Consider the following 23285-nt stretch of genomic DNA (forward strand, 5'->3'; position numbering starts at 1 on the left):
TTCAACGTCATAGCTGTGACATGGGAGGCTGGTTTGTAGTTTGTCAAGTCCTTTTTCACATGGTGGTCTGTTTCATTGAGACATGGCTGGTTTTCAAAAGACCTGCCCCGTGTGAGGCTCGAACTCACGACCTTCAGATTATGAGACTGACGCGCTGCCTACTGCGCCAACGAGGCCTGTGGAGCTGCCTGGACATGTGCTCGAAAATGCAGACTCAATAGTGAAGGGTGAGGGGGTGGAGGCGTCTGTGTGACTGGGGGGAGGGAGCATGTAGTATTGCAGCTGACATGCACGGGGGTGGAGTTAAAACACTAAACACGCGCTCCAGCCACTTGCAGGAGTAGATCATTGACAGTTGAAATATTGCAGTTTTGTATGCATGTCTCTGTGCAGGATTTGAGACTGATTCAGTCATTAGGATTTCCTCTGTCTCTTTTTAGCTATTAAACCCTGAAATCTAAAGCGGCCTCTGTTTAGAAAACAGACGAAACCCAGCAGGTTTAACACAAAATGATGCCTTGGGAAGCATTTGACAAGAAGCACTGCCCTATTTGTTTGGGCTGTAATTAGCATAGAGAGATTCGGCAGTAATTATTCTGTCTACGCTTACAGTAAGTGTTATCTTCCTTTCTGTGTCTTCCCCCACCGTTTCCCACTGCTCAATTGTAGCTGTTCAATTCCTCACACACACTGTTTGTATGGAGTTTATTTTAAACAGCATTGGTTTGGTGAGTTGCACTTACAATAAATGTTAGTAGAAAAGCATGTAATTTATTACATAGGATATATCCCTGGGCTACATATTCTTTGCTGTTTGAATAGAGGCCTCAAACTACTACGTTCTCAAAAACCGCCGGAGGCAAGCAGCAATAAAATCTTTAAGCTACCTTAATTTAAGACCTCGCCAAACAAATACTATTCTGTGCTCTCATGTTGTGGTATATATCTTGATTGTAGGTTTCTACTTGCGTTAGGTAAATTTTAATTGATGCAGCTTAACTGAGACTATTTGCTTATCTTTGTTCAGCTTTGTTGTCCTTGTTTTAGCTGTTTTGTCTGCTTTTAGCTTCCTGTAAATTGTTGGTACGGTGGATGATTAGATTATTCCTGACGCCACTTCCACACTATCCCTACATTTACATGTAAGAACAAATCCCATCCACACTAGCAGACCTCGAAATGAACTTTTCCTCAATGTCCTGCAACTGTCCCGAATTCTACTTTCAATTGACCCACACTTAACAACCATAGCCCCAAAAACTCCTTTTTTTCATTTTGCATAGTGAATTTAGTATCATAACTTTCAGTAACTCAAATCACTTCCTTGGCTCACTCTGGTCTGCCATGGAAGTTCTGCTAGTTATTCTCTGCATTTAACTCTGAATAAAACATTTTGAAACCTAGGTGTTTGGCCACAGGCAAATTTCACCCCCCAAGCCCTTAGAGGACTTCTCGTCAGGTTCAGGAGCGCTCTTTCTACCACTCGACAATATCTCCAGTCCAGGTCAGCAGTTCTCCAAACTCTACTTTCCCTCGTCGAACAGTTTGCCAGAACTTCCTTGAGGCCAACTAGAAGTCCCTCTGCATTGCCTCCGCACACTCTTCCCACACCCGGGCTTTTGCTTCAGCAACTGCCAAAGCTACAGCCCTTCTGGCCCCTAAATACCTGTCTGCTGCTTCAGGAAACCCCTGGGACAACCAAGCCCGAAAGGTCTCCTTTCATTTCATTGGAAACTGCATACTTGTCATAGTATTTATACAGACTGCCAACCACACTTAAAAAACCAGAGCAATAGGAAATAGCTAGATCTCTTCTTCCCCTCATTAAGTATACAACAAAACCTGGGTTTAGTCTTGAAAGGAGAAACCTTTGTTCTCTAGTCTCCTGCTTTCCTTCATGGCTTATATTGTGTTTGAATATATCTGAGAACACAGGTTATTAAATGCCTCTGTTTCAGTTTTAGAAAAAGATTTTGGCTAATAAATGATACATGTCAGGGCTCCAGACTAACTTTTTTTTACTAGGAGCACAGTGGCCCCTAACTTAAAATTTTAGTGGCGCAAGCAGAAAATTTAGGGGCGCACACTATAAATCGACTTGTAAAGTCATTTTCACTGTATTACTGATAAATACTTTGACAATAAACGCATAAACTACAATCTTAAAAACTTGCAATAGTGCAATAGTTTTAATAACATATAGTTATGTGGCTGCTTTTGAGTTCTCTTAGGGGAAGCCCACTATCCCACACTTTGAAAACCCCTGCTCTAGATCATTAGGTTTAGGAAGAAAGTACGAAATGATAGTCCGCTTCGCCGTTGTTTACAGGAGAGACTGCGAAATCTGTGGATTCGTGCGATAACCCTCAAGACCCGCCTTTTTTTCACACATTAGCCTATCACAGTGGTCAAGTTTGTCAGCAACAAAAATATTTAATAACAAAAAACAAAACAAAAAAAAAGGCAAATTTACTGGTTGTGCATGCGCGAATAGATGAAAAATTTACTCGCACTGTGTCTAATTTTACGCGCAAAATGCGACCATTTGGTCACAGTCTGGAGCCCTGCATGTCGATCAAAACAAAGAGTAAATCCTTCTGAGCTTCACCAAGACATTTATTAAATCATTACTTTATCCTCAGTACTTGTCTATTTTTGAAGGTTGATATTTTTTTGTGGTTATTGTGTAGGTTATAAATATTCTGTTTATTGTGTTTTTTGTTTTGGCCTCTTCTACTTTTTTTTCTAATTCTGTAGTGTATGCTACACTTTACTTGCTGCTGTTACAAGTACATTTCCCCTTGGTGGGATGAATAAAATATATCTGATCTAATCTAATCTAATCTGAGTCATTGATGAGATCAAACCTTATAGTAACAGACCCCAAAAGACCATTACCAAGCCAAAGACAGTCACTGTCATGGCGCTGTGGCTTAGTTGGTTAAAGCGCCTGTCTAGTAAACAGGAGATCCTGGGTTCGAATCCCAGCAGTGCCTTTATTTCGGTGAAACATGAGTGAACCTTCAAAAGGTTTATTTCTATACGAAAGGCAATCTCATTGTTATTCAGTGCTTGTCTGACTGAGACGAGACACAAAATAAACATAGCCAGTCAAACAAAAGCATGTAATTATAAACACCAAGAGGAATTTTGGCACATCAAACTATCCACTCCAGTCAGTTTCATTTTTTACTGTATATACTGAAGCAGCTTAAGTAGGAGTCATTAATAAACAGCTTCTTGTGGATTGTCTTACTTTTTCATCTAGTGCACAATTTCTAACCGGCATTAATTCATGTCAGAATATGCAGCTAAAATGTGTGCACCTGGTGAGGTCATGGCCAGTATACATGCTGCTTTGTTCATTCAGTCATTCAAACAGTTCATTTATCTGTCGGTGTAATCGTATACCTATAGTTATGTTTTTCATTCTGCACATTCCTGGCCTGTGATAAGAGCTCCTTCTGTCTCTGCTGTCAGGTTGTTGTGTCATGTAGAGAGACCAAGGAGAAAATTTGTTGGGTTTTGTGCATTTTGTGGGTTAGAACTGAAGAGCTTTGTTTATATAATCTCTTTTGCATAATGTTGAGGTCACTGATACGTTTGAGGAGCCCGAAGATGACTCTTACAGCACAGAAACTATTAAACATGAAACATGAAACATGAGATTGATAGATTCTTCCTCCTGTAACTTTAACATTTACAATATTTAGACAGATATACAGACATGTAAACCAAATGTCTCTTTCTCTGTCTGCAGGAGCTACAGTCTGAAGAAGGGACAGCTGGAGAGAGACTATGCACAGGTAAGACTCTTGCTGAATATGTGCTTAAACCACATGTTGAGAACTGAGTGAAGAGTGGTGCAAGTTGCATTGCAGCTTCTCTTTTCAATGTTAAGCTAACAGCTGTGTAAATTCACTTTTATGGTGGAGTTTGAAATTCTGAACAAAAATTGGGTTTTATGTGTTTTTTTCACCTCTTTGAGGCCTGTATCTTTAGGTCCACAAATTTCTGTAAGCCCAGCTATCATGCAGATCATATTGTTTGCCAGGAGCACTGGAGTAGCCCCAGACTTTTGAATCTCCCTTACACTTGACCCAATGGACCCAATTAGAAGTTGTGTATTGCTGTAAGCACTTAACATTTTCAGTGAAACATGTTTGTTCAGAACGTAAGCCTTCAGACTCTTACTCCATTTTGCTTTATTTAGTCATTTCTGACTAAAAGCTAATCAGTCTGTGGTTAGTCATTCAATCAATTGCTTTTATGAAATGAAATTTGAGATTGCCAACCTGGAGATTCGCTTTTTGATAGTCTATTAATATGGTGCTGGTTAGAGTGCCTGTTTAGTGAACAGGTTATTCTGGGTTGGAGTCCCAGGAGTGCCTTTCCTACACTATAGTGCCGTTATACTATAGATTGTGGATCAGGGAAAGGTAATTGTGCTGTCCTCTCACTGATTAACTTCTGAAACTATTAACTTCTGTTCACGCTGCATTGCTCCTCCGCTTCCTGATATCAAACTGAACTGCTGTGCAAATATTAATCCGTTGATGGTGCAGGATAATATTATGTACAGAAAAATGAAAAAAAGGGGTGTATGTGTTTGGATGAGATTGCTGGCCTGAGGCCCAAAACTTCTTGTACATCCAGCAGTAACTGTAAGAGAGTTATCATGGTGCGGATCATACTGTCTTCAGGAGCACTCTGAGAGCCCAGGATGACACTAGATATACTGCATTTCACACCTTTTTAAACTGGATTCAAACAAATATCTGTACATCTCCCTTAGAACTCTCCTAAAGCCCAAAGGTTCAGACAAACTTGGCTGTTTTGTGCATTACTCACAGATTAAACCATAAGATTGGCCAGACTTTTATAGAAATTTATTTTGAGGTTGCCAACCTAAACATTGCTTCCTTATCAAGGATTAATTTAGCTAAGTTGGTTTAAGCACCTGTCCCGTAAAGAGAAGAGCCTGAGTTCAGTGTACAGTCAAGCACCGTTGCACTGGAGGAGATTGTTGGAAGTGTGAAATGAAGTGCCAAACAAATATCAGCAGTGCTTCACTAAAATTTAACCGCAAGGCATAGAAGTACCGCTCAGTGTTTGCCAACTTAGCTGCTTTAACTGTTAAATAAAATAACGCTTAAGGGTTTTTATTCCAGGCAAAGTCGAAGTCTTGTTTGAATATGCGAGAAGCCGAACACATGAGACGAGATTAGTTCAGTCCAACCTAAACAGACACTTTTTAGAGGCAACTCAGACCCACGGCCTCAAGCTAAAATTTGTTACCACACATTATAGTGCAACACTATCATATCCTGTTATTATGAAAGCATTAAAGTAAGCGTTTATGTTCCTGTTGTTGGAAATGATTTTGAAGTATAAACTATACTATATGTGCAGACAGCTTTGATCAGGTGCTTGCCTGATTTCTTTTCGATTCATTCTTCAAATGAATAAAAGCCTGCAGATGTGCTGCAGACCACATTTGGTTTCACTTCTCATATTCCTGTTTGCTTACAGATGTTTCAGCGTTTGTTTCTCCCTCTCTTTTCTTCACTTTCGGGCAGCCTTTCTTCCTGTTTTCAGATTTATGAAGCAAGATTCATGATTACTAAATCATGAATCTTGTAAGTTAGAGAGAGCTAAGGCATGTAAATAAATAAACTAAAAACAATAGACAAGTGCATACTTCTTCTTATGTTTGCCAACAGCTGTTCTACACAGCAAGCACCACTGAGTGATTTGACCAGACTTCTTTCAAAGGAAGAACTTCAATATCAACTCCCTCTCCCAAACCAACAGGAGGTCTGCTCTCTGAGTTGGCTCATACATCTCTTTTACATACTAAGGGCTTAAAGCCAGGTGAGCCTAAGTAGCAGAGTTTAAGCTCAAAACACTGGAGTACGCATTCAGTAGGTCTAATAGAGTAATTTGCATTTAGTACAATTCTCTTATATATTATACAAAACTATCAAAGAAAGAGTAGCTCATGCTGCCCTACAGTAAGTATATTTTTTATATTTGACTTTAAACTGAATCGCAGTGAGTTGAGATAATGTTTGTTGAGACATTGCTTTTGATGCCTCGAAACAGAAAATTATTTCGAGCTTAACGGGTGGGTGATCTAAAATTCAGACTTGAGGGAAGACATTTGCAAGCTTTTATATTTCTAAACACGCTGGGCGGAAATGACTGCTTCCTTACCATGAAATTATTTTTACCCATTAGACTTCGTCAGGACACATACAACCAAAATACGTTTCCCAGTAGAAGGCTGCGTCAGCATACTGCTCTTTCCAAGCATTAGTTAGGCGGCGTTTAAGTAGAAACCAAGCGGCGCCTACTGACAACAATGTGAAAGACTGACTGACTGTCTGATTTCTATTATATTTTTCTTACACTGCTCAGCTTAAGCTCCCGTCACACACACATCCATACACATAGACACAGCAGCAGAAATCCTCCTGTATCTTAATGAAAAACATTGGAATACATTATCTGCGCAGCTTTTAACTACACATTAACATACAAATATTCACTCTCTGCAGCGATCCACACAAACAAACCTTGTTTTGTAGCCCTAATATCCTCATCATACATATACACACAAGAGGATGAGATGGAGATGGAGATGGTGTGAAGAAGATGAGAAGAGGAAGGAGGAAAGTGCTTGTTTGTCCTCATTTGCATGTGGTTTGAATGATTAAGCGAGAGATTCCCGTGGTCAACCCCTCTGGTTTCAGACACTCATTATCTCCCCCTCTCCCTCACCCTGCCTGCTTTCTCTCTGTCTCTCACTACTCCCTCCCAGCACTGTCTAATTCACCTTAGAAATAGAGGTTGCCTAGCAACACCCCCCCCTACTCAGTAGGACAATGGATTCCCTCCTAATTGTAGGTGTGTGCACATATGTGTGTGGATTCATGTGTGGGAATGTCTGAGTATTTCTCTTATAGATGTATGATGAATGGGGAAATGGATTTTGTATTAAAGTCCGATAAGCGAACTCATTCAGCGCTCCCTTTGCTCCTCTCACAACAGCATTCCATAACGGCACGTCTGCCCTTGCCTCTTGTCTCCCTCTCCACTAGACACTCAGTTAGTCGACCACTGGTGGGTTCCTCACGGAAACTCCGCTCACTCATTGGTCCCCTCCTGGTGATACAGACAGAAATCCAGCCAATCAGCTGGTCCAGCAGAGAGACAGACAGCGAGAAAGTGAGAGGAAGGGGATGAGATAGAAGAGCGGAGAAAGAAACAGACACGAGGAAGAACGCAAAGAGAGAAGGAGGTGGTGCAGACAGGAGAGAAAATGAAGGTGCTGTCGTTCAACCTCTATCCTCTCACTGTGTCTGACCAGACGTCCCCTCTGTGAAGGAGTCAGCCTGCTATCAGTCAAAAGCCCCATATTTTCTGTGTGTTTTTGTTAGCTTGTGAGCGTTAGCTATTTGTCCTGTATTCCCCTCCCACCATCAACATTACTGGAATAGTTTTAGGCTGGGGTCACACTTCAGTGTACTGCCCAAAAAGGCCAGCCTGCTGTGGCTGTCGCTGCGTGTCAGTGTCCTTCTGCACACCCATAGTCCTCTGTTGCATGTGAATCAGCCTCAGCATTATGGGTGTGTTTCATGCTCTGTGAACTCTCTAAACAAATTGTGAATTCTTAGGTTGAAATAGCTAGATGATCCGTAAATGTACAGCACACTTTGTAATCCAGTTGCATTTTCTCCTCTCCTCTCCTCTCCTCTCCTTAATTATCTGTTTGTCTCTAATGTATCCAATATGGCACCGATGTTTGATCTACATTGATTTTGACAAGGTTAACGAAGGGAAAACATGTCATAGAACAGGAAAGAGTTAGCTGTGATTTCTCTTTTATTCCGTTCTCTCACACACATAAACACACACGTGTACATCCCATGCAATACCTTTTTACAACACATCATAGCTGTCTGTTGCAATCTTCCTTTTTCTGAAAACGAAAGCATCGTAGTTCTATAGTCTCTCTAACGCAATCCAAAACAACACACCAATGAGGCAGAAAGCTTCGGGGCAGGAAAGTGCAGACAGGAAGAGAGGGGAAGGAAAATCAAGTATATTGATTTGCGAGGAAGTTGAGAAAGACACACGAAGGCATGAACAAACCGGAGAGAGGCAGCAGATAGAAAGTGACTGAGCTAGAGAAGGGAGAAAATGAGTTAGTGGAAGAGAGCGAGCGAGTAAACAGAAGGCTGAAGTATCAAGGTGACTGTCTGCGGAGTTGTTTGGCAGCTCAGAGAAGAGTGTCGGATAGATGGAAAGAGCAGAGTTGTGAAGGGATGAATGAATAATAAATTATGATTTCGATGTGATTTATTACAGCACCTCTCAATTAAATTTGCTCTAATGTAATCATCAGTTGCTCTTGTTTGGACAGCTAAGGCCTGCCTGGACAAATTTTGGGTGTGGAAAATGAGACAGCGTGTCAACAGTAAATATGTCATCCTGCAAAAAAAAAAAAAAACACAGTCGCATTTCAGGCCAATGAATAACAATTATGTCACCTTATTTTGACCTGTAATTGTAGTGTCTCCCATGCCAGGAATGCCAGGATGTAGCTGTGAACACACAAATTAACTCACAGAGACTGATTTACAATAATGAAAATAATTACAGGCTGTTAGCGTACTAACGTACGTGCTTGAAATACACAATATTCTGCCTGGCTTCCTCTTTATTTGACTTTTTCTTTGTCTACCAACATTTCTCACACACACAGTCTCAGGATATCCTGCTGTCTGGGTACCCTGTGTGCCACCCGGATCACAAAAACAGGATGCTTGTGCATGCGCCTGTTTCGCTGCATGTGTGTTAGTGTGGGGAACAGTTCTACCTTACCCAGACTACACAGGGAGGGCAAGAGGGGTTGCCATAGCAACGTGCAGTTCAGGTGGTTGTCAGGTGATGACAGCATAGAAAGGAGGATGGAGGGAAGAGGTGTCCTATAAAAAGAAGGGAGCCGGGGAGAGAGAGGATCGACAGTGGAAGATTGAGAGGAATGAGCCATACAGGATGTCGAGGAGAGAGGAAAACCGGGGGGAATAGAAGAAGAAGTCGTCAAGGAGGAGAGGAGGGAAAAAGGAACGAGCATCAGAAATTCTCCAAAGTCGGGCCAACACCGGCTCAGTGAAGGCGTCACAAATCAGTCACTCTGTGTGCTTCTCACCGTTCAGTCATTGCCAAGTTTAGCTGTCGTTGCTCATGCTCAGGTGACAGGTCTGTCACCATAGGCTCATTTAAGATGTATGCTGACATTAAAAAATGTTTTGGAGCCAGTTAATGGAGGTGGTTGGTTTTTTCGGTGTCTTGTCTGATGGGGTCAGTATAAAGCCATGGTGGCAGTATCACTCCCACTAGGATAGATGGATTCACATTTTAGTCTGCAGTACTTACACGCCCACAAGATCAGTAGACGCACATCTGTTCGAATGAGTGACGGACATCAAAAGCTCCTACTACCGCCACATACGCATGTGTCTTATACACAAACACACACACACAAATTAACCCTGTTTACGCAGCAGGAAGGCACGCACTTTTATTGCAATGTCAATGTTGTCTCTGTCCAGCCCTCCTTAACACACTCTTCCTCTTTCTCTAACAAACACACTAACACACTCTCACAGTCTTCATCAAAACAATCCACACCCACTCCACCCTTCCCTAGAGAGAGAGAGAGAGAGGTTGACTATTCTCGAAGCAAACGTGTTTCCTCATGCATTGGACAGGGCAGTTTCTATGCCATGGCTTTCTTTTTGAGTGTGTGTGTGTGTGTGTGTGTGTGAATCTACACCCCTCACTGTAGCTTACATCAGCGGGACTGACATTGACCAACAATTTCCTGAGTTAACCAATACAGTTAGTTCAAAATAGGTTACCTCTTCTCCTTAATGTAAGCTACATTCATCTACACGGCAGCTCTGACACTGACCGCTACACTCAATTTAATCTGTTACAAAATATTTACTCCACCACCGGCTGCCAATTTACTCAAACAGAAACACTGCTTAGGTAAGGAGCAAATGTTATTGGATTAAGCCTTGACTGTTTTCTCGAAAAAGCCCAGCTCTTCCCTTCTTCTAAAGATTTAGCTGGTGGGTACGATGGGTCACTGGGCCACTGTCTCCCCCAGGACACAAACTTGTGTGTCAGCTGCAGGGAATTCCAAATTTTTTAGGTCCAGGGAATAAGAGAAAGAACTGGTGGTTGTTCTTCTTCTTCTTCTTCTTTTTTTTTTTTGATGGCCTCATTCACCATCTGTGGAAGGTAAAAAGGGCGCAATGAGAGAAAGCGAGAGAGGAATGGAAATGTGCAAACAAAGACAACCAAGCTTGATGTTAGAGAGAGTGAGAGTGGAGAGAGGATGGAGATTCAAATGAACGGGTTAGGGGGACGATGACGGCAGCGAGAGAATAACATCTTAAAATAGGTCTGTGAGAACTGTAGTGTTAGAAATGGGGATTGAAGCATGGAGAGAGACATAAGCGGAGTGTTGATGATTAGGAGATAGACAAGGAGATTTGAAAACAGAACTGAGAAACCAGATTTACATAGCAGATTTATATAGAAGGGCGACAAAGGGACAAATGAGGCTCGGAGAAATGGAGTATCAGTGTGTCCCTAAGCTGATTGGATTGTTGTAGCTGTTGTTCTGGTTTCCTAATAACTGATTTATTAATGAGGATTTGCTCTCCCACCCATCCCCTTCACACAAATACATACTCAAACACAGGCACACAGGGGCAGAGTGTCTGCGAGCTGTCGCTGCTGACACAGTGACCCAGTCCAGAGGATGTAGGTTACGCTTTCTTGCAGCCCTCGGGTTTCTGCTCGTACTCACAGGAGCTGACTGGCTGATTCGGTGTTGCTGACACACAGTTGATACACTATATAGTGGATTTAATATTTTGGCTGTGTATGAAAAATATAAATGTTCAAATGAAAACAGCACCCAAGTCCAAATCAGCTGCTCATACTCAGTGCTAGTTAAGACATGACCTGGTTACCTTCTTGTTAACATGTACATGATGTGAAGTAAAACTTACTAGATGATAGCCAAGAGTTAGTTTTTACTGCCTCAGTCTTCTATAAGAGTTCCAATATTTGCCACTTTATACGTGGCAAGAAAAGTTATGTTATGAGAGACTTCTGGGAGTTTCTTAAAATCTCTGTATATCAGACACTGAGAACATAATACTCATCAACAGTTCTGCTCTAAATCAGAGCACAAGCTTCTTTGAGCTGCACTACATATGCTTCTTGATCAGTTCACAGTTGAACTCAATTCAGATATGGGTCAGAATTACTGGATGGATTAAATGAATAAATTACAAGTGCACTTGATAAAATAATAAAGAAAATATTTGGCTTAATAGAATGTGTTCTTGGCCTTACCTTGTCCCTTATTTTCTTACAGTCTCTTACAGTCTCTTACCTCAGTTACTGTCATTTAGACACACATACAGTGCCTAATTTTTCACACTTGTGTTTTCAGGCTCTGCAGAAGTTAGCGAGTCAGTACCTAAAAAGAGACTGGCCTGGAATCAACCCTGATGACCAGAGAACAGACTACAGGTAGGTGTGTCTATGGATGTGTGTGTGTGTGTGCATAAATGTGTGTATGTATGTGTGTGTGTATGTTTTTTAATGTGTTTTTCCCCCCACACAAATACTCACACATACGTGACCGTGACTAAGAGCTAAAAATAAATATAACCAAGAGGAAGTTAACTTTTAACCATATTTCTAATACAACAGTTCTGATGACACTCACACACTCTGATGACCTGAGTTATTTATATGTAAAAATCGAGAACACGAGGAAGCTCCTAAAGCTCCTCAGTTGTTGTTTTGCATGTGATATATAGAAGTATGCAGCCACATTCCCCATATAACTCACAGCTAAAAACTCATTTTGGTCTTGTACCTACAGTCATTTGCAGCAGACGAAGAGCCAATATAAAAAAAACATATTCTGGTTTCCAGAGCATGTATGAGTCATTTACGGTAACAGGCAGAGACACTGAAATACAAAACCTCAAACTGGATCCAACTTATTGTGAAAACCAGCCATTAATTCTGCAATTCACAGTTTTACTGGCATTAGTTTTGTTTGTGCCCAGTTTGTCAGATCCATGGTAATGTATGGAATTTAAAAAATCAGCCACACTTCAGGTAAACTTGGTGTTTTTCTAGCCAGTTGCTCATTTGAAGTTACAGAACAGCACCATTCAGCTTCTTTGTGGCTTTTCTCTCCAACTAGGAATGTGTATGCAGTGTGGCGGTCCTACTTAGAAGGCACGGTGCAGGTGAGCCAGTCCAGGCTCAATGTGTGTGACAACTACAAAAGCCAAGTATCAGAACCTGCCAAGACTGTTAGACTCTACAAGGAGCAGCAACTCAAAAAGGTGAGTGAATGTGTGGACTGTGAGAGTTAGTCATAGTTTCCTGAAGCAGTCTTTGTTCCCCATGCCTCTCTACAACGCTCTCCCATGTACTCACACCGAGTTAATGTGAGTCATGTCGGTCTGCTCTTTCTCTAACAACTTGTCTTGTTTTCCCTTTTCCCTTCACAGACCATAGATCAGTTGAGTGGCATTCAAGCAGAGCTACAGGAGTCGGTGAAGGAGTTGGCCAAAGCCAAGAAAAAATACTACGACTGTGAGCAGGTTGCCCACGCTGTACGAGAGAAGGCAGACATAGAGGCCAAGTGAGTTCACCACGGTGCTGTGCGCGTGCGTGTGTGTGTGTGTTGGTAGGGATGTGCATAAAAAAATAAAATTGCAGTGTCTAAACAGATGGTCTCCATTGTCAGAAAGAATACCATCACGAAAACAAAGTTGGTTAACCTCATAGAGAGAGAGAGAGTGTGTGTGTGTGTGTGTTTGTAGAGAGATAGAGAGAAAAAGAGGGAGAAACATCATCATTAGGCTGAAAGAAGCAATCAATTACACACTGCACATAGTGGTGTTTATGAGAGAGCCAGACAAAGAAGATACAGATAAAAAGGAAGCAAAACACCACAAGAGCATAAGTACAGAATCTTAGTTTGGCAACACCAGTGGGCGCAGTTTTCTTGGTGTAGATCCAAGCAATAAACAAAACCTGAATCTTGTCTGTAGACATTTAAAAGACACATTTTTGGTGTTTCCTATTTCCCTTTGAAGGACAAATAAAAGCTATATCAGATATTTTTTGAGGGCCTGCAGTTCTACACTTACAACCAAAAATGGATCCAGTTCTGATGAGTGTTGTTCTTCGCCCCGAGCCCTAGGTAGAAGTAGCCATGGTGACATTTTCACTCCATTGAATTCTCGGCTTCAGTTAGCGCCCACATCGACTGGCCAGTCAACGCTTTTCTGTTCTCTATCACTCAGTAGAAGCACACAGCCGCAAGAATTACTGCATTGCTGCTGTGTGTGTGTGTGTGTGTGTGTGTGTGTGTGTGTGTGTGTATTTCAGTAGAAATTACATTAGTCATTGTAGGGCACAGGAACACACAGGACGAAATAGGTGTGAATGCAAAAACACAACGCACACCTTTTTTTTTTTTACTTTTAACACCACTTACAACATACTCACGCACATTATCACACGCTTGTGATGTTTATTGCGTCTGTATGTGAGAGTTAATACACAGGAGCACAAAAAAGCTTCACACAAACACACATGCCTATATGGACACACAGAGGCTTACTCCATCATTTTATCAGGCAAGTCCATCCATATAAATCACAGTGCTTGGATCAGGCTGAGATTTATTGCTGTCAAGCTCCAGCCTGTTCAGGGTCAATATATTATGGCTGCTCTGAATCAGAGGTTAGAGATCAGAGTTATGATGTTGTAGAAATGAGTGGATCTTTTTCACCTCTTTACCTTACCTTGGTTTTAATATTTGTATTTAATCGTATGCCAATAGGGGTGTCAAAAAATGTGTCTTACACATGGATAACTTCAAAATCTTCAATTTGTTAAAATTAAAATGATATATCAGACTTCTTTGCTTGTTCTTGCTCTGTTTTTTCAGGTCCAAACTGGGTCTTTTCCAGTCAAGAATTAGTTTACAGAAAGCAAGTGTAAAGGTAAGAGGGCTCATACAAAAGGACACAACACCGTCGTTCCCTCTTAAGGCAGATCCTTCAAGTGGACTCTTTTCATGATGCACAAACAGAAATTATTGTTTTTCCCTGCTTCACTAATGTGCCCAGAACTTAAAAAGAGACTCATGTACTCCTCTTAAAAGCTTAAAGCTGCAGTCTGTTACTGTGATGCAGTATTGTAATATCGTCTGTCTGTCTCTGTCTCATTCCAGTTGAAAGCGAAGAGAAGCGACTGTAACTCCAAGGCAACACAGGCCAGGAATGATTACTTGCTAACGCTAGCTGCTGCCAACGCTCACCACGACCGGTACTATCATACAGATCTACTGCACTGCATACAGGTATTTACATGAAGATGAATATAAAGAATTGAAAGATGTGAGTGATGTGAGAAAGAATCCTCGTCTTTTCCTGTAAATGTGGACACTTTAGTAAAACTGCACATTTGTGTAAAATAGAGGCAGCTGAAACTGCAGTTTGCAATGCCTTAACGACATTTTATTTTACTATAACTACTGACTTAAGAGACTTGCATACTAATAATACCCAAAGGGATTTTCCAAGATCGAGGACACATTTTCTGGTTTGAAAATTCAAAGTGGAGAGCTGCTTTAAATTCAAGCTCAATTTGGGATAAAATGTTTTCCTTTTATGAGTGCACAAAGTCAGACTCCCTTTCAGTATCACTGAAGTAGTTGGAGGGGGTAAAGCATACATGAAAAAGTTATGATTTCACAGTTTTGAGTCTTCAAAGAAAGTCATAGAGTTCTCTGGATTTATTATTTGAAAAGGCGCTTATGTGAAGAGAAATGCTGCAAAATGAGCCATCCTTCCCAAATGACTGGTAGACATGAAATTATAATTTGCACAACGTTGAATGAACTGTACCAAGAGGAGTTCTCAGATGGCTTTGATTTAGTTTCTCATTTTAATCACAAAAGGTCATCAGAGGATAGATGCAAATAAGCTTGCTATATCGGTGATGTCTTCTTTTTTTTGTTTCATATCTGGCACTTTACATGACATGGAACTGTGCATAACTGAATTTGAACATTATGTAGAAATTGGTGGAAATTTTGCGATTTAATTCACCCAGTTTCAGAGTGCAAATACCCCTGTGGTAAATATAGATAGTTGTATTCGTGTATTTAGTTATGTACTTATGTTAGCAACACTCCCCTTGTGCTTTGAGCTCACAGTTCAGCAGCCCGGCTAACAAAGTGAGCTAACGTTAGCTAACAGCAGCTATAGTTCACAGCTGTTTTACTGTCCGTCAGGAAACTGCAAATCTGAGAGCTTATGAGGAGCAGCCGGAGGACATCTGAGGGAAAACCAGAAAACATTTCTACATAAAATAGGATAAAAGTTTCACCAAAATGAGTTGGTGGTGTCTGACTCAGTGCTGAAGTTACAAGAACTAATGTATGGGGCACCGCGTAGTGATGACTGAGACACTATTCATTTGATTACAAGTCAGTGTAGCAACAACATTATTTCAAATCTGTTATTTTATGGCAGACAAGTTACACATTGGGGCTTTAACATGGTCATCTTAGTGATCACTGTAAGTAAACAAGCAAATTAGCTTTAGCTGTTGTGATTTACTGTCACCCTTCATACTTTTTTCATCAGTGGTAGCAAGCTGCTGTTTGTGTGTAGTAACACTGTGTGCATGCACAGAATTAAAACACAGGACGTCAGCTGACTGAAATATCTACATTACACTCTGATTACAAGACAAGAAATCCAGGTCTGACCATCCACCAAAACTCTAACGATGATACTCGGAGTGTCGCCTTAATCTGATAATAATGTAAATATTCATGTGCAGACAGACACCACAGGTGAACATGACAGACAGGCACATTTGCACACGCAAAATGACAGACTGCTGTGCACATAGACACGCCTTGGCCACTGTGTGAAGTCAAACAGGTGATGTCATCCTTTTATGTACTGTACAAACATGTCAGTCTGGCACTCAGTCTGATGTGCACACGTTTGTCATTGGTCTCAGACATGACTCTGATTTGGCAGCTGACACACACACACACACACACACACACACACACACACACACACTGTGTGTAGACATGCACATTAGTGTAGCGTGACAACTTGTTTTTCTTGTCCAAGTTGATCATTTTGTTTCTTTCTCTTTTTTTCCCTCTTCTTGTGTATTTTCTTCAGATAAGCTGTTTCTCCCTCTCCCTCTCCCTCACTCTCACAAACTCAGCCCTAGGCGTGTATGAGCATCTATACTATGAGGCCATTCTGAATAATTGATCCTTAGCTTCTTGTGACAGAAGGACAGGACTGTAGGGAAACATGCACATACACAAGTACATGTACGCAAACACACAAAGAGAATGAGGGACATAGCCAGAGGGAAGCAATCTGCTCACCCTCTCTCGCTCCTCTGCAGTTACATTTGTGGTGTTTACAGGTCTTTACCTGAAAGTCGCCGATAACAACGCTCCAGCACTGGGACCAAAATTTGCATCACAAGAAAGTACCACTTCTTTTCACAGTTCCAGACATCATAATAGCAGCCATAGAATATATGCATAACCAATGCAACCCAGAAAACAATAACCCAGTTTTCTGGGTTTATCCATTCATTGTGGCTTTTTAGCACTGTCTCAGTTTACAACACTGAATATTCCTCTTATGAATTCCATTGTCCTTTTTGCATTGGCGTGAACACATTTCATTGAACATGGCCATGGCTAATCTGTAACAAGCAGAAGACCCTTTCCTTAAAGTCTGTGTAAAGCAAGGATAAATGTGTTCTGAGTTTGTCTAACCAAAGAAGAAAGTGTTATTAACCACCCAGACACAAGTTTATGAAATCAGGTGTCAAAATCAGGTAAAAATGAGCAGTATTCTCAGCTCCAGGATTGTGGAGTGGAATGTGCTGAAGCCACGCCTAGTCAAGCAGCAATTTTTAAAGCGACAAACGTGTCAGATGAGTTCAGAAAATGACATGACTAACTTTTAAACACTCTAAGCGAGATCAATTAATCTCTATCTCTCTGCTCGGGGTGCAGGGGTATGCTCAGGGTGGCCTCAGCATGTCATCGAGCCACCCTTTAGGACCACCCACAAAATCCTGGACTGAGAACTGATGAAAAACTGTTTTAACCTCTAACTCCACATTTCAGTAATAGATAGTTCAAAGTCTTCTCACATGTTTTCAGCAACTATTTTCCAACATATTTAATGTATTTTGAAAGATGTCTCAGAATTGCCTTTACACAGACACAGACTAAAGTATTAATACGACACAAATGGCTGCTCCAACTGGTCATCATCATTAGATCATTCACTATCATTAGATCATTATTACTCATGCATTCATTTGTAAGCAGCATTTTATTGCTGTAGTTGGTTGAGATGGATCTAGTTTGAACTATTTTGTATAGAACCTTTAATTATTTGTATTATTGATTGATGTGCTTATTTTCTCAGTTTGTTTGGTTTGTAAAAAATCTGAAAATAGTGAGAAATGCTGTCACAGTTACCCAGACCCCAAGATAGCATCTTCACAATGTTTGTTTTGTCCCACCAACAGTCTTAAATCTCAAAATTCTTATAAATAAATTCAAATTATAATAATTATTAAGAGTTAATCCAAATATTTAGGAAGCTTTCTGAAATGTTTGCCATTTTTACAGGAAAAAAAATGTCTTAGAGAGTAAATGTACTTAGTTACATCCCACCACTTATGCTCTTTTTAGGTTAACCATATATAACCAGATAATGAACTGACTGTGACCATCTGTCTGGAATATAATGGAGTGGTTTTCTAGAGGTGAGGACACTTCATTGAAACACTAACTGAAAGCCTTGTTTAGATCTGAACTTCATAAATACTGACTGTAGCTGCAGGAATAACATGTTACACTGAGAGCTACTGTCCTTGTCAATGCGACAGTCATAGTGAAAGGGCAGTGGAGGAACAGACTGCTCCACATCTCCCTCTGCTGTTGGTAGCCGATGCTCTTATGACTAACTGTGAGACACACACACACACACTTGTAGTCCACTTCTACCTCTCCTGCCCTGTCTGTTCCCCTGTGCTGTACTGATTGTTCGGGCTGATGCAGTCATTCAACCTAAACATACGCGCACACGCTGACCAGTGATGTGGGGACGGGGCTTTTTCTGGAAGCTGACTCACTGCATTTCAACACTACCGTAAATGGATGAAAGAAGGAGGGGAGGAAGAAAAGAAAGGGGGAGGGAGGAAATGAGCAGTGTGATGAGGGAACATTTAGAAAGAAGTCAGCCAACAACACACCCTTAATGACATAACTTCCTTCTCAGTTTCCCATTGTTGTAGTCTGTGTGTGTGTGTGTGTGTGTGTGCAAATGGTTCACTTGTGGGATTTATGTGCATATAAAAAACATGTTTTTATTTGTGTTTACTGAAGTCTGTTTAGAGGTTAGTGGGAGGTTGCAGTCTTGGCCTAAAACATCCTCTGGCCAGCTCAGAGTGAGCACAGATTTTTGAGAGTGTTAGCTTTTAAACAGTACTTTTGCTAGAAGAGAGTATGAGCGTCTGAGTATTTGTGAGTTTGTGTGTGCGTGTGTGTGTGTGTGTGTGTGTGTGTGTGTGTGTGTGTGTGTGTGTGTGTGTGTGTGTGTGTGTGTGTCTGCGGTCTCTGTGTTTTGTTGAATTGGAATCTGAACCCCTTCACCTTCCCCTGCAGCTGTTAGAACGCTATCCAAAGAACACTTTTCTCTCACTCTCACACACACTCACACGTCCCCTATACAATCATTTTTTCTCTCTCTCTCTCACTCTTTTATACCTTTTCAAATGCTCACTCGTCCTCTCTTACCACCTCTTCCTCCTCTCTATTAACCTCTCTCTCTCTCTCTCTCTCCTGTCTGATCTGTCTGTTTGGCAACGTGGCTCACAGCTTGGCAGCACCGCTCCAGCCTCCCCATAGAAAGGCTGTTCATTTGGACTGCATATTTCATTAAAATGTTTTTATATCAGACAATCAGAACCTGTAATGATAAGAGCTGTCAAAAGAAAACATCTGCTCGGTTTCTGTCCTCACGTTGACTTTCTGCCATCGTTGTGTTCTGCTGCACAAGGCAATATAATACATATCACACTACGCCTATAAATTTTGTCAAGGTTGGCAGGGAAGCCAAGGCCAGTGGTGAGATGTGTGCGTGTGGGAAACTAAGTTTTAACACTTGATCACTATTTTTAACTTTTATTTAAACACCCACACAGGCGTTTCTGATTACTTTATTTTGCGAGTGAACAGAACATGCACAGCTACTCGTAGCATTCAGGTACGCTTAGCTTACAGTAACCACCACACACTGAAACGACTTTCCTGTGACCTTTCACGAGTATATTGCTAAAGCTTTTGTATTAACTGGCTTTGTTCACCTTCTCTTTGACCCTCTGTCTGTCTCTTCCATGGCCTCTCCTCCTGATTCTCTTGTACTCTTGAATTTATTATTAAGGATTATGGAATTACACTGAATAAATCCATTATTCACCGTAACCCCTAGGTCCTTCTCTCTCTCTCTGCCCTCTAGGCCTTGGATGGCAGGATCTATGAGCATGTGAAAGACTACCTAGTCGCACTGTGTCGTACTGAGCTCGAGGCCTCCCAAGCCACGCACAACACCTTCCAGTTCCTCTTGGATAAATCCACCAGGGTGAGTCAGATGTGGTGAGAGACACAGACCTTCTGTACTCGTTTATGAGTTAGTGCTCGTAGAAACGAAAAAACAGGCACAGCGGGGAAAATCCATCAACTTCTCGACATCATAGCATGATCAGAGTGCTTGATCTGCTCGATTTTGCCAAAACAATGTGTATTTCTTTAGTGAAATAAAGAGGACACCTTGACATTTTGAGTTGATTTGTTTTACTAGGCACTGTTTTTCTTAAATGACACTGTAGGGGGAATTGTCTTGGATTGGCGTTCTGAAGCATTGTTTGCACTTGCAAAGTGAAACCAAAAGACAAATGTTGAAACACGGTGTATAAGAAACAATCAAGAAATCTTTCAGTCAACTCCAAGTAAAGCTCAAAGCATTCTCAAAAGGAGAAGGATGGATTTATAACCAAAACGCCACACAATAATTGGTTTTCATCAACACAATGTGTGCAGGCTAGCTGGCAGAACAACTCACTTCAACACCTCTCAATACACCATCTCTTGCAGCTGCTCGACAGTGTTATATAGCTGCTTTTGGGGCTCATACTTACATAGAGTTGTATTACTTTCTGTACTTATTGTCTAAAGGAACATGACTTGGCTAAACTCCGAACCTAACTCACAAACTTCACATGGATGCTATTAAAGTGAACCCAAAAAAATCTACGTGTGAATATGGAATACTCACCCACTGTAGGCTTGAAGAGTGGCTGTGACAACCTTTGTAGCTTGCTCCTTTACGAGGAAACCGAGGCTGTGGTCAGCAACGCATTCCAATATTGATTTCACGACCAGGATTAACAACGTCTTTCTGTCTTTCTCTCAGATAATACAAGAGTTCAACCAACAGTTGTTCATGCAGGAGAACCCAGTGTTTCACAAAGCACACGACTTCCAGTTCCAGCCCAGCGAATGTGACACGGTGAGACGAACATCGCTACACACGCATCCACTGTATTTATATCCGTACGCATGCAGCCTTTAGCAGCAACTTTTGTTTAGAGAAGTTTCTTGTTGAACATGTCTTGTTTGTATATGAACCTGTTCACACCGCAGGATAGCCGCTCCATCTCTCCCATCCAAAGAAAGTTACACAGAACCCACAGATAGTAATCATCCCTTTGTGTTGGCACATGTGGGTGTTACCCATCTCTTCTTCCAATATTGTGTTATACATGTGTGGCCAGTCCTTGGTTCATCTCAAGCAGTTGAAGCACTGAAACCCTTTATTGTTATGCTTTTTGACATTCCCATTAATATATCAGGGGCTGAGAGGCTTGCCAAGGTGGAAATCAGAGAGCCAAAGCTCTGATCATTCTTATTCTCCAGAGAGATCTTGGCTCTTTTGTTCCCAGCCTTTGGAGATATCTTTACATCAGGATGGAGTTGTCCAGTTAACTTGTGTCTGGTGACGGCATGACAGAAGCATGAATCTACTTTTTTTTCTAATATTAATCATTTCAGCATCAAATGTTATCCGTCCACTGGGAACTTTTCTCTTTTCATCATTTACATAAGCTGATTTTTCGTGTTTGGGTCTTGAATGTTCAAAATATTTCAAATTGTTGTAAATCGATCAGTGTCTGTGTGATCATAACTCAGCATAATGTGCCTCCTGGGCCTTGTTTGGTATTACTGGCTAAAGAGATGTTTCCCAGTGGACATTGGTTCCTAATTCCTCTCTTGTGTCTGAGTCATTTTGTGCTCTCAGCTTCTTTCCCGCTTTCACTCTCTCTCACTGCCAAATTCTCTTTCCCTCTCTGATCCTTTCCTTTTATTTACATGAACTGGTGCTCTAACATTTCCACAAACAACAATGTACTTGTCCTTCCCTGTGTCTTCCTAATCCTGTTCAACCTTTGCTAACACTTTTCCCTATACTTTTTTTCCATTAACCCTCCTCCTTGTATTTGTGTGTCCGTGTGCTTGCGCTGCTCCTCTCGAATGTGTGGGTGCGCGGGTGCTTGCCTGTGTGTGTGTGTGTGTGTGTGTGTATGTGTGCCAGACTCTGAGCTCGGTGCAGCAGTTGGTGGACATTGAGCCGTCGCCCGTCAGTGCCATGAGAATGACCCTGGCACAGGTAGTCTTAACTGTTGTTAGCATTCCCATCTTCATTCCTGACACAAACCATGGATCATCCACTCCATTCATGTCTATAAATAATGCAGTTCAACTGTTAACACCTCGTATTATGACTGACATTTACATTTTGACGGTGGTAATATATGAAACGCTGTGTATGTATGTTGTTGTTGATTTACAAAAAAGATGTTTGTGACTGACAAAAGTGGCTGTTTGTGTGCAGACAAGCTGCTTTGCATCACGATCAGTCTAGAGTATGTGCACAATCAAAGATATTATTAGATTTAGATGAAAGATCACATATTATGTTGTGTTGAAAACTGATGAAAGGTTATCAACACTCATACTAACAATACATGCTCACAATAACTCGTTAAAGGCTTCTCTGCCTGCGATCATGACATAATGATTATATATATCCATGCTTTGGGAGGAGAAGCCCAATAACCAGCGATACAATAAATACCACTGTCTTCCCAACTAGACTGCATACGTCTGAAATGCCCCGGTGGACAGCAGCTTTTTTTCCATGATTTAACCCTGACAGTACAGCAAGTCAACAAAAGTAACCTTTACATTCCCATTATCCTTCTGTCAAGCAGCGTGGACCCATCCTTCTTCCTAAACAGAATGTAGTCTGGCCATTACCGCATGCCCTGCCAGCTTCAGACTTTTATACACAGGGGACAATGAGTGTGTCTGTGTGTGTACACAGAAAAACTCCTCACAGCCTCACATTAGGTAACTTGGCTCATCTTGGAAAATAGTGGTCAGATCCATAACCATTGAAATAATGCAAGTTTTCCACTTTTACTTGATTACTCTGAAAGTTATTTTGTCATAGTAACATGCTCTAATGATTGTCGTATGCTGCACCCTAGCCACACAGGTGTGGTCTCAATAACATCTATAACATCATGACCACAGCTGGTGTAAAAAAATAAGAATAAACATGACAAATATGTGTGAGGCTCTGAGTTACTGCTTTGAATATATTCAGTCATAACCGTAGTATAACTTTTCTTTTAGGGAGGCAGCACTCAGAATTTAGGATGTCCTTTTTTCCTGGGAACAATAACACTAGCTCATGGGGCACAAAGATAAAACATCAGGGATACATTACAAATAAAATTATTATGCGTCATGGAATATATATTATTTTAATTGTTTGGTGTACAAAGTGGCACCAGCACAAGCTGTACACTACATCACACACACACAAAATCAATCACAGAAAGTCTGTGTTGCCAACTTGGTTCTCTTTAGATTTAGTGACTTTTCAAACCCTCACAGCAACTTTATTCCTAAAAAGCTAAATTTAGCGACTTTAGACCATCATGGAAAAAGGCAAGAAATA

General features: G+C 41.1%; 2 protein-coding genes and 2 non-coding genes across 7 annotated transcripts in view; 2 read left to right on the plus strand and 2 right to left on the minus strand.

Annotated features, from left to right (window-relative positions):
* The window catches only part of p2ry2.1 (purinergic receptor P2Y2, tandem duplicate 1), a 42677-nt gene extending 22022 nt beyond the window's left edge, over positions 1 to 20655 (minus strand). The window contains exon 1 of the mRNA XM_010742807.3: positions 20535 to 20655. The gene's annotated coding sequence lies outside the window, so the exon portion shown is untranslated. The remainder of the gene's footprint in view (positions 1 to 20534) is intronic.
* Positions 1 to 23285, plus strand: part of fchsd2 (FCH and double SH3 domains 2) — a 62253-nt gene that overhangs the window by 16243 nt on the left and 22725 nt on the right. For 2 of the 4 annotated variants that reach the window (XM_019274639.2, XM_010742809.3), the window contains exons 3-11: positions 3761 to 3806; positions 11546 to 11625; positions 12314 to 12458; positions 12627 to 12760; positions 14078 to 14132; positions 14363 to 14491; positions 19719 to 19841; positions 20673 to 20768; positions 21852 to 21926. In XM_019274639.2, coding sequence (XP_019130184.1) covers positions 3761 to 3806; positions 11546 to 11625; positions 12314 to 12458; positions 12627 to 12760; positions 14078 to 14132; positions 14363 to 14491; positions 19719 to 19841; positions 20673 to 20768; positions 21852 to 21926 — 883 coding nt within the window. Of the gene's footprint in view, positions 1 to 3760; positions 3807 to 7103; positions 7331 to 11545; positions 11626 to 12313; positions 12459 to 12626; positions 12761 to 14077; positions 14133 to 14362; positions 14492 to 19718; positions 19842 to 20672; positions 20769 to 21851; positions 21927 to 23285 lie in introns of all 4 variants that reach the window. The other 2 variants (XM_027280381.1, XM_010742810.3) reach the window with 2 other exon arrangements.
* trnam-cau (transfer RNA methionine (anticodon CAU)) lies at positions 104 to 176 on the minus strand. Its single transcript has one exon. It is a non-coding gene; the product is annotated as a tRNA-Met (tRNA).
* On the plus strand, positions 2923 to 2996 carry trnat-agu (transfer RNA threonine (anticodon AGU)). Its single transcript has one exon. It is a non-coding gene; the product is annotated as a tRNA-Thr (tRNA).

Source organism: Larimichthys crocea, chromosome VII, assembly GCF_000972845.2.
Source record: "Larimichthys crocea isolate SSNF chromosome VII, L_crocea_2.0, whole genome shotgun sequence".
NCBI lineage: Eukaryota > Metazoa > Chordata > Actinopteri > Sciaenidae > Larimichthys > Larimichthys crocea.